This window comes from Bradysia coprophila (genome assembly GCF_014529535.1).
Source record: "Bradysia coprophila strain Holo2 chromosome X unlocalized genomic scaffold, BU_Bcop_v1 contig_12, whole genome shotgun sequence".
Classification (NCBI taxonomy): Eukaryota; Metazoa; Arthropoda; class Insecta; order Diptera; family Sciaridae; genus Bradysia; species Bradysia coprophila.
In genome coordinates, this window is record NW_023503293.1 from 3,936,664 (window position 1) to 3,950,144 (window position 13,481).

At 34.7% G+C, this 13,481-nt stretch overlaps 2 protein-coding genes across 3 annotated transcripts; one reads left to right on the forward strand and one right to left on the reverse strand.

Annotated features, from left to right (window-relative positions):
• Positions 1 to 67: 67 nt before the first annotated feature.
• Positions 68 to 3,252, forward strand: LOC119067228 (retinol dehydrogenase 14). Of its 2 annotated transcripts, none has more exons than XM_037170081.1 (3): positions 68 to 243; positions 2,121 to 2,432; positions 2,494 to 3,252. In XM_037170081.1, exons 2-3 carry the CDS (start codon positions 2,171 to 2,173, stop codon positions 3,222 to 3,224), a joined length of 993 nt encoding a protein of 330 aa, XP_037025976.1. In that variant the 5' UTR covers positions 68 to 243; positions 2,121 to 2,170; the 3' UTR covers positions 3,225 to 3,252. The 2 variants fall into 2 exon arrangements, with proteins under 2 accessions (XP_037025976.1, XP_037025977.1); XM_037170082.1 differs by lacking the exon at positions 68 to 243 and adding an exon at positions 413 to 747.
• Positions 3,253 to 3,647: 395 nt separating this feature from the next.
• Positions 3,648 to 11,146, reverse strand: LOC119067227 (organic cation transporter protein-like). The gene is given in 11 exon segments (XM_037170079.1): positions 3,648 to 3,945; positions 4,004 to 4,188; positions 4,255 to 4,437; positions 4,609 to 4,750; positions 4,817 to 4,946; positions 5,012 to 5,180; positions 5,246 to 5,459; positions 5,523 to 5,567; positions 5,648 to 5,828; positions 5,894 to 6,052; positions 10,715 to 11,146. Coding segments are annotated over 11 exon segments (1,659 nt in total). The 5' UTR covers positions 10,849 to 11,146; the 3' UTR covers positions 3,648 to 3,828.
• Positions 11,147 to 13,481: the final 2,335 nt, after the last annotated feature.

Genomic DNA, 13,481 nt, shown 5'->3' on the forward strand with positions numbered 1-13,481 from the left:
TCTGAACCCCTTCCATGACGTTTTTTTTTCAAACATTCAATTCAATTCCACTTACATGAACGAATAAATGACTCTGGTTCTCATTAACAATTTAATGTATATGTGTTGTGAAATAACAAACGAGATTTCTCTTCACGGCCATACCTCGACCAATTGCATTACCATTTTAACTTAGTTTGCTTCTTCAGTTGGTGAAAGAGTGATGTGTTGTTACATTGTTTAAAGTTTGTCCATGTAAGAGAGGTGAGTTTAATCAATTTGGTGAGATAAAACAAAACAAAAATTGTTTACCATTTCCGAAACACATTAAATAGAAATTACAATATCACAATAATTAACCCACCAGGTCTAATATCGGACACCGTAAATATGAGTATCAAAACATACCAATGAAATTATATTGTCTGGTACTGCACATCAATTAAAATGCGAATTTCTTGCCTAAGCATTTTAATGACCCGTGACGAAGTTCATATTTTGTTATTTATTGCAACATTCCGTTTATTGCCGTTCTGGTGTGGTCTTGTAGTTAGTGCATATATCAGCTCTTTAAAAAGAAAGGGCGCAGGTAGTAAATATATTTGGTGTTACACTTGACTGTCGATTATTTTTATGCACTCATTGTCAATTAACGTGATTTCTCAAGCAAGTGTCGGTAGTTGGTACTGTTTGGCTGGTTTGGTTACGTGTCGAAGAAACACATTTTCTAATTTAATAAATATTTCGCGTTGTGTCTGCTGTATACGTGTAAGATATTTTGTAAAGTTTTTTTTTGACGATGTTTAACACAATTTTGTGATTCAATTCATAATCGGAATGATATAACCGATCCAAAATCTGATAGGTTACTTCCTAAATGTATTTTTATAGCCAGATAAGTAGCAACAAGTTGCGTCGTTCTCTTTTTTTATGATGACGACAACGTTACCGTAACTATAATTGTTGTTTGTTCGTTGATGTATCAAGAAATGTTTTTAACGGGCCCAGCCCGTCGCTTTTTTTGATGTGTTGGGATGACTCTGGGTCCTGTTTCAAAGAATGAATTTCGGGTTTGTACCGGTGTTTGAAATCAAATCCTCCATATTTAAATCAATCACAAAAACTATTGCATTCATATTCATGTGACAAAGTTGGCTTAACTTTGGCGAGAAAAGATCGAAGGACAAGAAGGTGGAACACAAAGAGCACCTTAGAGGAACACACAATCTAAAACGTTGCTTTAAAACAGAGTCGACTCTTGAAATAGTTTTTGTAATTTTCGGGTCGGGTCCGGTTTGGTTGGGTTTTTGGAAAAACCTCAACCCGATCACCTCTAATTTTTTTATTTACATCCATCAACTAGCAGATAATGTAGTTGTGTAGGCGAATGATAATATATTACTCTCACATCATTAACTCTAACGTTAGTGTGTTAACTCAGCAGACTATAATTATGACAGCAGGGTATAGTGGCTTTCAACTATTTTTCTTACAAAAGATATGTATAAATCCATGAAGAAATTTTTGTATGGTTTTCTGAAAGTCTTCGAGTTCCTTCTTCCACCATGCTATACGATCTACTGCATTAAAGTCTGGAGAATTTATTTAAAAAAAAAATATTCAAAAGATGTTCACATGCAAGGCTGGTGGCACTAAAAAGATGGTATATCTCGTGGTATATACAACTCGAAGATTTTCAAAAAACCTGGCCCTTTACTTAAAAAAAAAATGTGATTCTTAACCTGTTACAGACGGCAAGAATATTAAACGTTTGTCTGATCTATGACTTCATTTGATCGAAGATTTTCAGATATTGATTTCAGAAATCTTTTACTTCATTTGTTTTGAACATGCCTTTTGCTATATAAGACCTCATTAGGTATAGCTTGTCGGTTATTATTGCTGTCGTTGTCGATAACAGATGACAGCCGTCTGTAACAGGGTAAAATCTCGTATGATAATCGAACTAGTTGTCAGTTTCATGCGCATCTTTAAAAGTAGTTGAAAATCACTATACCCTACAGTATGACCATTTGAGAGTGATTGGTTCTTCTGTTATACAATCCCGATTAATTCACATTCAAAATTAGACTATTCGACTGACTGACTAATATATTTTTTTCACATTTAACACATTTCAGATTTGACGCTACAAAAAAGGAAAATTTAAAAAGAATCCATAGACGAAGAAATGTTAGATCTTAGTTGTCCCAACGTTCAATTGATATTAGCTACCATCGTCACAGCGATTATAACCGGTTTCACTACATTACGATTCTATTGCTACATTACGTTGGGCAGGTGTCACTCTCGTGCAAAAATGGAAGGAAAAACAGTTTTGATCACTGGCGCTAACGGTGGAATCGGAAAAGAAACAACGAAGGACATTGCTAAGCGTGGAGCACGAATTATTTTAGCTTGTCGTAATGTTGATGCAGCCAATGAGGTTAAAGGTAAATGTTTGGGTTCATTTTACGTTCTGACTCGATTGACATCAATTGATACATTTTTCAGACGAAGTGGTAAAGGAAACCGGTAACCAGAATATCGTCGTTAAAAAGCTGGATCTTAGTTCCCAAAAATCTGTACGTGAATTTGCTGCTGATATCAACAAAACCGAACAAAAGCTGGATGTTTTGATTCATAATGCCGGCATGGCCCTAGCTGTTCGCGGTCAACAAAGTGAAGATGGTATTGAGATGACAATGGCTACCAATCATTATGGTCCGTTCCTGTTGACCCACTTACTGATCGATTTACTCAAAAAGACACCAAAGAGTCGCATTGTGGTAGTTGCATCCGAACTGTACAAATTGGCTTCGGTCAACTTGAACAATTTGAATCCAATCAATACAAGACCGGCCGCTTATTTGTACTACGTTTCAAAGTATGCCAACATCTATTTTACACGCGAATTGGCCAGACGTTTGGAAGGCACTGGTGTATCGGCTAATTGCTTGCATCCCGGAATGATTGATACAGGAATTTGGCGTAACGTCCCGTTCCCGTTGAATTATCCGATGAAAATGATTACGAAAGGTTTCTTCAAAACACCGGTACAAGGTGCCCAGACGACCATACATTTGGCCGTTTCCGAGGAACTTGAAGGAATTTCCGGAAAATACTTTATGGACTGTAAGGAACATAGTTTGAATACAGCCGCGTGTGATATGGAAAAGGCAAAGAAATTGTGGGAAGAATCTGCTAAAATAGTAAAATTAACGGAAAGTGATCCGAAGATCTAACTCTGAATTCTTGAAAATAAATTTTTTTTTAAAATATAAAATGGAGAATGTTGTGTTGATTAAACTTTGTGCAATGTTGAATATCCCAATCGCAACATGAAAGTGTGGGCGACGGAGTGCAACAGAATTCCGAAAAAAAAATCTGTAAAAGTTCATCGCATGTGCTAGGTAAGTTGACCACAGTGGATTTTGATTGCACATGTGATCTAATAGAACTGTTTAAGAACTCTGTATCTCAACCAAGACGCAGACTCTAGTTGGAGAGTCATAAATATTCCAATTTTCAACTGGCAGTATATATAGCAATCTTTAGACTCCTCCAGGGACCTGACGTATAACCATGCAAATAGTACAGTGGATCTTCATACCTCATATTTAATTACTCATTAAAAAACACTTCTAAGACAATCACTTTGTAGTAACTACTTACAAAATAATGGTTTCTTTGAGGAAAAAAGTCACGAACCTCTATCGGCTGTTTGATCAGTATTGAATAATACCGAAGCGCACAACCAAAATGGTTCGTTGGAATCAAAACGTTCACAAAACATTTGCTTAGCGAATAAATAAATAATTACGGACCACATGGATGCCGCTTTGTCGATCATTTCTTATCATCCAATGTTTTCTGTTTAGTCTCAGGTAATGTTGACGATAGAATTCCTGCCAACAGAGCACATATACCACATATTGTTGTCGGAATGTACCAAGCAAATTTTCCCTGCAAATCGGTGATCGGTTTACATATTATGATTGAATTGAGATAAAATTAGTTGTACCAAAAAATCGACGACAAAAGGAGCTGCTATCGATCCAACATGAGCAATTGTCGACGACGTTCCCAAAGCAGAACTTCGTAGACTGGTTGGAAATAGTTCAGCTGTATGAAGGGTGACAACTGAGTAAACAGCAGTTATGCCAAATCTAGCGAACATCGCTAGTGATACGACCCATACTGCCGCATCTATGATCAAAAAAAAAATATTTTCAAAAATTATTCAGTTCGGTAAGGAGTTCAATGTCAGATTACCTTGAGGGACAGTTAATAGGGCCAACAAACACAGTCCTGCAAATGCAAACAATACGAACGAGGAAACTCTACGTCACACAAATTTTAATGTGAGAACAGTGAAGAGATAGGCGAGTATGTCTACAAGTCCAGTTGAGGCCACATATACTACCCTGTTGGCGGCTAAATTATCAGCATTCAATGCTGTAAATCAGACAGTCTCAATGAAAAGGTAAACCAAATCATGGCTAGTTAAGGACTAAGGCATATTACGTTATTGGTAAAAACCATTCCATATTTCACTAAACCGCAGACTAATCAGGCCTGAAGTCAATTTTGTGTCAAAAATTGTTTTCACTTCATTCAAATACATACCAGTCACGTAGTACGATAATGAACTAACGAAAAACGAGAAGTGGCAGATAAGTGCAAGATATCTGTATTTACTCGATCCATACAAGCCAGCAAGTTCACTGAATGCATTCTTCAACTTGGAGCCGCTTGGGGCAGCTACAGTCTTTAAGGGAGAAAAATGTGGAGTTCATAAACGACATCTGATCCATCAATACCATCATCAAATCACCTCTTGAACTTTGGTTTCATCTTTCTTCATTGGTAGTTGTTCTATCGATTTGTTAGTCTTGAACACAATTTTGTATGCTTCTTCTTCACGGCCCTTATCTAGCAACCATCTGGGTGACTCTTTGAGATAACTATAATGTAATGGTGTAATGAGAGATTTTTTTCAAAGACAATAGGCGGGACAAACAAATCTTACTATACGATCAAAATTAGCGACAGTGCTGGAACTGTTAATGATATTTGAAGATGTCGCCAGGTATGTAAGAAATTTGCGGATAAAGCTAAAAGTAACATTCCAATCGGATACGATGCTGTTATCACTATAGACATCCACGATCTGGGTTTAATTCCAATATTTTCGGTTACTGTGAAGAACAAACTTAATCTAGTTGTTCGAATTTTGACTACACAATTTTAATGTTATACGAACACAAAGCGAATGCAGCATAGAACAGTGCTCCGGTAGCTAATCCCAGCATAAATCGTCCGATTAAAAACGACCAGTACCATATAGACGCAGCCACCAAAACACTTCCTACCACATGTACTACTGATCCTATAGAGAATGCAGTCTTTCGTCCGAATTTATCGGAAATTATACCAAACGACGTAGCTCCCGTAAATTTTCCAGCCGATACAGCTGCCTATTTTTGATACAATTTATCACAATAGTTTCTCTTTTCGATGAAAATTTTCACAAAAGTTACCTGTACTGTTGATCGCCAGAAACTATTTTCACAGACCAGGTCCCACTGAAAGTCATCAATTGATCGATCGTTATTTTCAAGTTTTAATAAGTTCAATAATTTAATTCATTCCTTCATCACTATACCTCACTGACGATTGAGTTGCCCTCACTATAGTAATAGTCGTGATAAAAGGTGCTACTCCTCAAGCAGGATACTTCTTCGGGTACATCTTGATCTTTCACATATCTTACAGCCTCATCGTATGCCATATGACTCAACATCGAATAATTATAATTTAAAACACGGCATCCATCACCTCCTTCCCTATAAATTATGAATTATATTTGTCCATTACATGGTGGTGTGCCCTAAATATATTTCAAAATTACTTTGTTGACAATGTTCGCATTTGTTCTGTTGTCCAATTGGCTTCTAACAAATCGGGTATCACACACCAAAAGCTAGTGGGCATCTTTCCAAGGAATACATACGACGACACATGGAAACCGTTGAGAATGTTTGGAACGGTGCAAAGAATAAAGAGTGGCCTATATAGTTGTAGGTAGATTTTATTATAGAATAAATGAGTATAAGGGAATGAGGAAAGTTTGGGACTAGCAGTGCAACGCTGCGAAACACAGGAGGATATCTACGTTGTCTTGACATATTTAAACATACTTCACGAATTGTAGACTCAGTCGGGATTGCTTTTGAATATTGTTAAAAGAAGATACGGGAAAATACTACATTAAACTTAAGTACACTAAACCCCTGACCAATTTATCAGCAGTTACTAACTTATGAACGATTGACATAGTGCTTTGATTATTATTTTTGAGAATTGTTTAACTGTCGCTACGGCTAAAAAGACAAAAGTATCTCTTTGTGCTTAAACAAACGTCCATCAGCATGACTACCTACTTACTGCTCATTTCAAATCTTATTAGGGCCATTAATTTTTGGTTTTAAATTTGAGTAGAATATGAATATGCAGTTCGTCGCTTCCGTGAATTTTTATATACATTTTTATAATGACAATAAATTTATTTGGCCTAAACCATTCACCAGTTATTCACATGCGAGAGGAGAATTTTCATTCGTTGGTGGTTGCTCACAAAATTTCGCACTGTCTCACTTTTCAGAAGCTAAGAGTTACGACACCGTAAGCACGTATTAGTTGAAAATCCTATATTGGTGCCTTTTTTGATACGTGCCTTTTGATAGCTATCTCAACCCTGGAGTACGAAAGACATCCCTTCCTTTTTTACACTAAAAATCTTGTCACTGAAAATGGACCAGGAGGCTAGATCTCCTCCGTTTCTCCATTTGTAGTTCTTGTATCATATGAAACACGCGCCTCAAATTTCAACCGATGTAACGAAAAATGTAAATTTTTCCACCAATTTAACAGCACGTAATAATGGAGTTCTCTGACAAGAATTTTAAGAGGAAATCACATATAAATTTTCTTTAAATGTTATGTTTACATTTGACGGGAAAAAAAATTACGCATCAAGGTCAATGTGAATGTAAAGACCAAGCTCAATGTTATGAAACATAGAAACTTGTAAAGTTCGCATTTGAAATGGCATTATTATTTAACTTTGTTTCATCATATTTAATGTTGTTTATATTATGCGAATATATGCGTCTAGTAAAGTCCAAGAGACGTGCATGTGTGATTACAAAACCATTTTGTATAAATTGAAGCAAAACTGCTTGATATTTATCTTGATACTAGTGAAGTCCCCCAGCTCTTTGCTCTGTGATAATGACAAAATATTTAAATAACGCGACAACAATATTTTCACGCGTCAAAAATACATTTTTCTTCGAATGTATCCAAGACGGTCAGCAGACAAAACCGAACGCGTCTTGAACGCGTCTCGAACGCGTGAAAATGAAACAATAAAAAAGCTTGTAAAAAAGAAACAATGGCAATAAAAGTTTTTGTTTACATTGAGCTTCATCGGTTTTTTCGTTACCGGAAAATTGAACATTGAATTGGAAAATGAAACAGTTTGCACGCGTTCGTTCAAAATTTTTCTTGGTAGTCGGTATGTCAGGTTTCAAGTCTCAACAAACCAATAAACATTAAACTTTTTACTATAGATATCGATGAAAATCGAAAATCTATATATTGGATCGGTAATTTACTTGTCTGACTGAATACTGAATGTTTTCAGTCGAAATGGAATGCACATAAAATTGTGGATACAACACAAATGGTCACAAAAAGAGTTAGTGAAAGATACATTTTTCATGGAATTATCTAGAATCATCTGTTATCTACATCAACGACAAGAATGAGCAATTAACTTTGGTTAATCTCCGCTAATAAAGCAAAACGTATGTCAAAACAAATGAAGTAAAAGATTTTGTATCAAGCATTAGGCGATACATTGAACAAATGAAGTACCAGATTTATTCATTCAATTGTCTACTTATCGTTGTCGAGAAGGCGCCGAACGGAAAGAATAGAAATGTATTATATAATAATAAAAGTCTATGGGAACAAATAGATATACCAGAGCAAGATGAATATTGTCTTTAGTTCGTAATACTCAAAATTTAGTACGAGTGTCACCTGAAATTTTCCATGTTGTTGTTCTATCTTTCTGATTATTCCTGAATAACCACATGTGTTTTCACAAAAATATTTATAGACATGGAGCTAACTGAATACGTGCTTCTTACTCGATTTTATCGAAATTTGTTTAATTTTCAGTCTGTCAACGCGAGGTCAACGTGATAGCCGGTTCTAGCTTGGAAGTTAAGAATTTTGCGGAATTGTTCTAACAAGTTTCAGGCATGCAACAATTTGAAAACTTTCATTCAACGAAAATATCAACGAAAAAGCATTGATTTAAATATATTGGTAAACATAATAAATTAGCAATAATTTCGTAAATAAGTTTGATTTAATTTTTGTTATCAATCACAACATCAATTCGTCAGTTTACTCGCTGCAAGGTCCATACAATTTAAATACAAACAAAATTGAAAATAATATCAATGTCACCGATGCATCGATAAATAGACGCAATTTCAAATTAATTTTTTTTATGGAAATTATTATTGATAATTATTGGGGCTATTAGAGAATTTGTTTTCTGAATTGTAAGCCATCCCTTTCCCACCATCGTAACTCACCGCAAAAAATGACTAAGCCGTAAACTTTATATACCTGTGATTTATAAAAAAATTGCAACTCGGCAGTTTGAAAATTGTTTTTTTTTAATAATGATTGCAATATTCAACATGATAGTGAAGTCAGCAGCAAATCAACAACAGGTTGAAAATTGTGGTTTGGAACGTAGTAGATATATTAGGGAAGGTCGGATTTTTTGAACGAAAAATTAATCAAACTACCAGTGTGTAGCGCATGATCCCAGGAGTCCAGTAAACTAATTCTTCTCTTTTTAGTTAGTTCAGTATATGCCGAGCGATAAGACCAATAAGTCACCAATACAAAAAAAAACTTCACTTTTTCAAATGCTTATCGCTCGGTACATATTGGTCCAATTGAAAAGAGAATCTGTTTACCGGACTTCTGGGATAATGCGCTACACACTGATAGTCTGTTAGTCTTATAGTTAATTAAAATCTCTATAGTCAAAATTTAATTATTTTTCAATTTATCTGTCAAACTTGCCCTATCCGTTTGTGTTTCCGTTGAGATATCATTTGGATTTTTCGTTCAAAAAATCTGGCATTCCCTATTGCTGTAGCTTAAAAGTCAATGTACAATCGTTGTACAACGAAAGTCGTGCCGCGGTAGGTTCATGGTGTCATGGATAGTAGAGATCACTACCTACCCAACGACACATATATCTTCCAAGTCTATCATTGTAATGTTTTTGAAACACTCTCCAAAAGTTGGAATTTTTTCCCCCTAGTGCAGACTATTTTTTCATTTTCTGGCGTGAAAACATAATTACTTCGAGGATTTTTTTTGTTGCAAATGACTTAGGAGGGTCCGCTGATTCAATTACTGTATATTCTCCAAAAATCGCCGATGGCTTGTTTTTAAGTTGTTCGAAGTTCTGGCAAATTGACTCTTAATTTTTTCTGAACTGTCTTTAATCTTGTTTGTGTTCCCCACACGATACTTATAGGAAAATAGAGGTTGATATTTAAAAAAAAAAATCTAATTTCAATTTGAGTTTTTCAAAAATAAGAAATTAACCGCCGCCGATAGTGACCGGCCGGCGTAGTGCTCTAGTTACGTAATGTATGAACTCTCAGCTCTTGTTCTCGTACATTTAGTTAATGATTGCCCTCCTATATACTATTGAATATATCATAAATCGACCTTTGATACATGGTATGAGTATGATATACTTACGATACAACACAATCTGTACAGGTATATATAACCGAAATTTAATAAATGTTCAAACCAGCAGACTGGCCATCCACAAAAAAAGAAAATAAACAAAAAAATATCATGCCTTTTCGCATGGTTTGGCTACACATGCTTGCACAAGATCACCTTGAATGTTTTTTTGTTTATAACTTTTCGATAATGATAGTGATGTGACGTGTAGAAATTGGCTGGTGAAAATATGTATGTTTCAACAGTGATGACCTACTCACAAATTGATGTACCATTTTAAATCAGTGAAAACGACGTTAAAATAGAGTCCCTATTCCCTATAGTGCGCAAGTATATGTACTATCACTGTTTTATTGAAATGCACTTAAGTGTTTACTGACTACAATACAATGCGTAAAGTTCTAATTGAATTTCAAGAAATGTAACGCACAGTCCGGCGCACATACACAATGAATTCTTTGTGTATTGCACTTTAGTTTTGCTTCGGACACACTTTATCAATAATCAGAAGGAAAAGTGCATATTTAACCTATTTCATCGTGACTTCCTCATTAAATTATTCAAATCGTATAAACTATGTACTTCGTGGCGTAATGTAACCTTCTTTTTATTTGTTAAATCCATAATTTTTCGTTACATTTTTTCATTCAATTAAAATTGGGCAATTCGGTGTCTGAGTTAAAAATCCAACATTATAAAATGACTAACGCTGATACCGAACTTGACTTGAAACGAATTCTATTCTTATATTTACCATATGCGCGATAAAAATATGCTGCGCACATTACAGAAATGTAAAATAAAATAAAATAAAATAAAAAATTTGTAGCAACGAAGAAAAAAAAAAAGAGAATCAAATCTGAGTGTTTACCAAATCCATGATCCTTTATCGCCAATTCTTGCCAATTCTTCGGTAACAATTGTATGTAACGAATGTTCACCTTTGGGGTTATCATTATTTGGACCGTCGATCACATAATTTTCGGTTTTGCTTTTATCGTCCATTATGAATTATATTTTGTGTACAAAAATTCAAAACTTTTTTCTTTTAATATTCAAGATGTTAGTCAATGGTTGAGAAATAATTTTAGCGACACGGTTTTTCGGTTGTATATCATCACCGTTTTAGCTATATGGAAAGTATACTCAGCGCGACAATCAAACTTCGACTAAATCGTGTGTGTTGCTAGATTCAATTTCAGCTCCAAAGATTTTTGTTAAACGTAAATACATGATCGTCGGTTAAATTTATATTTAAGTACACGTATTGAGAGATGTAATTTTGTTGATTTTTTTTTCATTCTTACTGAACAATCGACGGTTTCTTATATTTGAAAAGAAAGAAATCGGAACTTTTATTTGGAGTTATTCGATTCAGAAAAGTATAAGCGACCGTTGACTCACTATAAAGCACACTATAATACAGAACGGTAGTGCGTATACGTTTAATAATGATCATAATAAATACGAAAATGAGCACGGTGAAATGTTGAGTGCATAGAAATATTTATTTCTAATATAATTTATTTATACGCAGTATCGGTGCTCTAGCTATTCTGTGTGCATGCGGCAAGAGAAAATTTTCTCTCAATTTTCCAAAATTAATAGCCATTTTGGCATTGGAGCGAGCTGTTAAAATTTACAGATCATTGCATAATGAGCCAATTTTTAGATTACGATGTAAAATAGTTTCTAATAGCTTACACGCGGCGGATCTAATGTTCCTTTTGAATTTAAATTATCTGACTACCAGATTGATTGATAATAAAAATCTTTTACTTCGGTAGTTTTAGCATACATTTCTAATCTGTGGCTATACACACTATCATTCACTCGTCAATTTATCAGATGAAATACTTTGTTCCATCCAACTAACTCAAGCAGTAGGCAAAAGAGCAGAGCGCTATAAAAAGAGAGGGAGAGTTACCCTAATTAATCACCTGTTATCAAGACAGAGACAACGAAAAATATCGCTTGGTGTCTGTAGAATTGTTCACCTTTCTTCAGCTATCATCGCCCAACGTTGCAACGTCAACTTATTGTTTAATTTTTCGATGCACCGTCATGACTCAATTGAGATATTCATAATTAAAAACGTCCTACCATTATGCACGAGTGAATAATATGAAAATCCGTGTGCGTACAGATTAATTTTTTAATATAACTAATTTTTGACCGTTAAAAATTTGAATTTTGTATGAAAATTCAATTTTTTTTTTCGTTGTTATGTTGGATTTCCATACAAGCCTGTCTGTCAAAATTATTTTTATAAAAAAATTCAGCTGTACTACTTCCATTGCACAGCTGTAAAGTTATTTATCTATCTAGAACGATAATCTTGAGCTTATCTACCTAGGGAGTTTTTACTTATCTCGATATATCTGTTCTCGACAGATAAAATATGGTATGCACCTATTGCCAGACTGTTATTTTGACGTGTAGGCATTACTGCCCACGCCTTCGGCTCTGGCAATAATGTCCTACACGTCAAAATAACAATCTTGGCAACAGGTACATAATATATATTATGTAACAAGATCATATGAAGGTAGTGCACTAGTGCGATAAAATACTATATATAGCATAGCACACAGGCTGCGTACGTTGCAAATATCATCACTGAATTGCATGAATTGATTTTTATAGCTTGTTGTCTTCATTTGGCTGACCTTTATAACGTTGTTTCAAACGCATCTAACAAAACTAGTAGCTTAAGCAATTTGAAAAGATTGCGGTTGCACTCAGACCACTTTACAAGATAAAATTCGCTTACAATTTAAAAAATGTTTTCACAAAAAGAATGTCTGAGAAATACACTGGCTGATAAGGTTTAATTTTTTTTTAAATCACTAAGCAAAGTACAATGGAATGTTATAGCTCTTGTTTCCTGTTTCCTTAAGGCCATTGTTGTCATAAATTTTGTGTTGATTGATAATTTATACGATGTTATATTAGAGGGTTCACGGAAAATTCGTGGATTTCGATAAAGGCTGTGGAACTTATAATATAGCTGCAAGACTTATAAAAATATAGCTACTGAACGCATATTCTATTAATGTTGGTAATTTACGTGCAATATGACACACAGCTACATTATGCACCGACAACACATGTTATACCTAGTACTTGCATAATGTGGCTGTGTATGTGTACTCTATATCATAGCTGTGTAACGCATATTTGACGTATGAAAAATATAGCTGTGAGCTGCATATCAGAAAATGTATGGGACCATACATTCAAGTCATCCGTGCTGATGCTCAATTGACATTAATGTTAATGGATAAAGAAAAATCGTACCAAAAACTGTTAAAAAATAACTGATTATAATGAGGTTTCATCATCAGGTTAATGGTAACCCCTCTGTAATAGTCAGAATCCTTAGACGAATGAAAATATCAGAAATTTCACTACATTAAAAACGAATTAAGTAATTAGCCAAGTATTGCTCCTAAAAATCAAAATCGTCATTTCACAGAAAATAATTGCATTGGCGGCCGGATTCTCGGGTTAAGCATCAATCGGCGCGGTTAGTACTTAGATGGGTGACCGCAAAATTCATGAAAGTTTAGAGAAAAAAATTATTTCTCGTGATAGATTTGAAATGCGGCTCACAGCTATAATATAAGTTACACAGC

Bases quoted from the DNA above. Each gene is read 5' to 3' on its own strand.
- LOC119067228 (XM_037170081.1), top strand. From the start codon at position 2,171: ATGTTAGATCTTAGTTGTCCCAACGTTCAATTGATATTAGCTACCATC. The intron at 2,433-2,493 runs GTAAATGTTTGG...TACATTTTTCAG, and splicing joins TGCAGCCAATGAGGTTAAAG to ACGAAGTGGTAAAGGAAACC.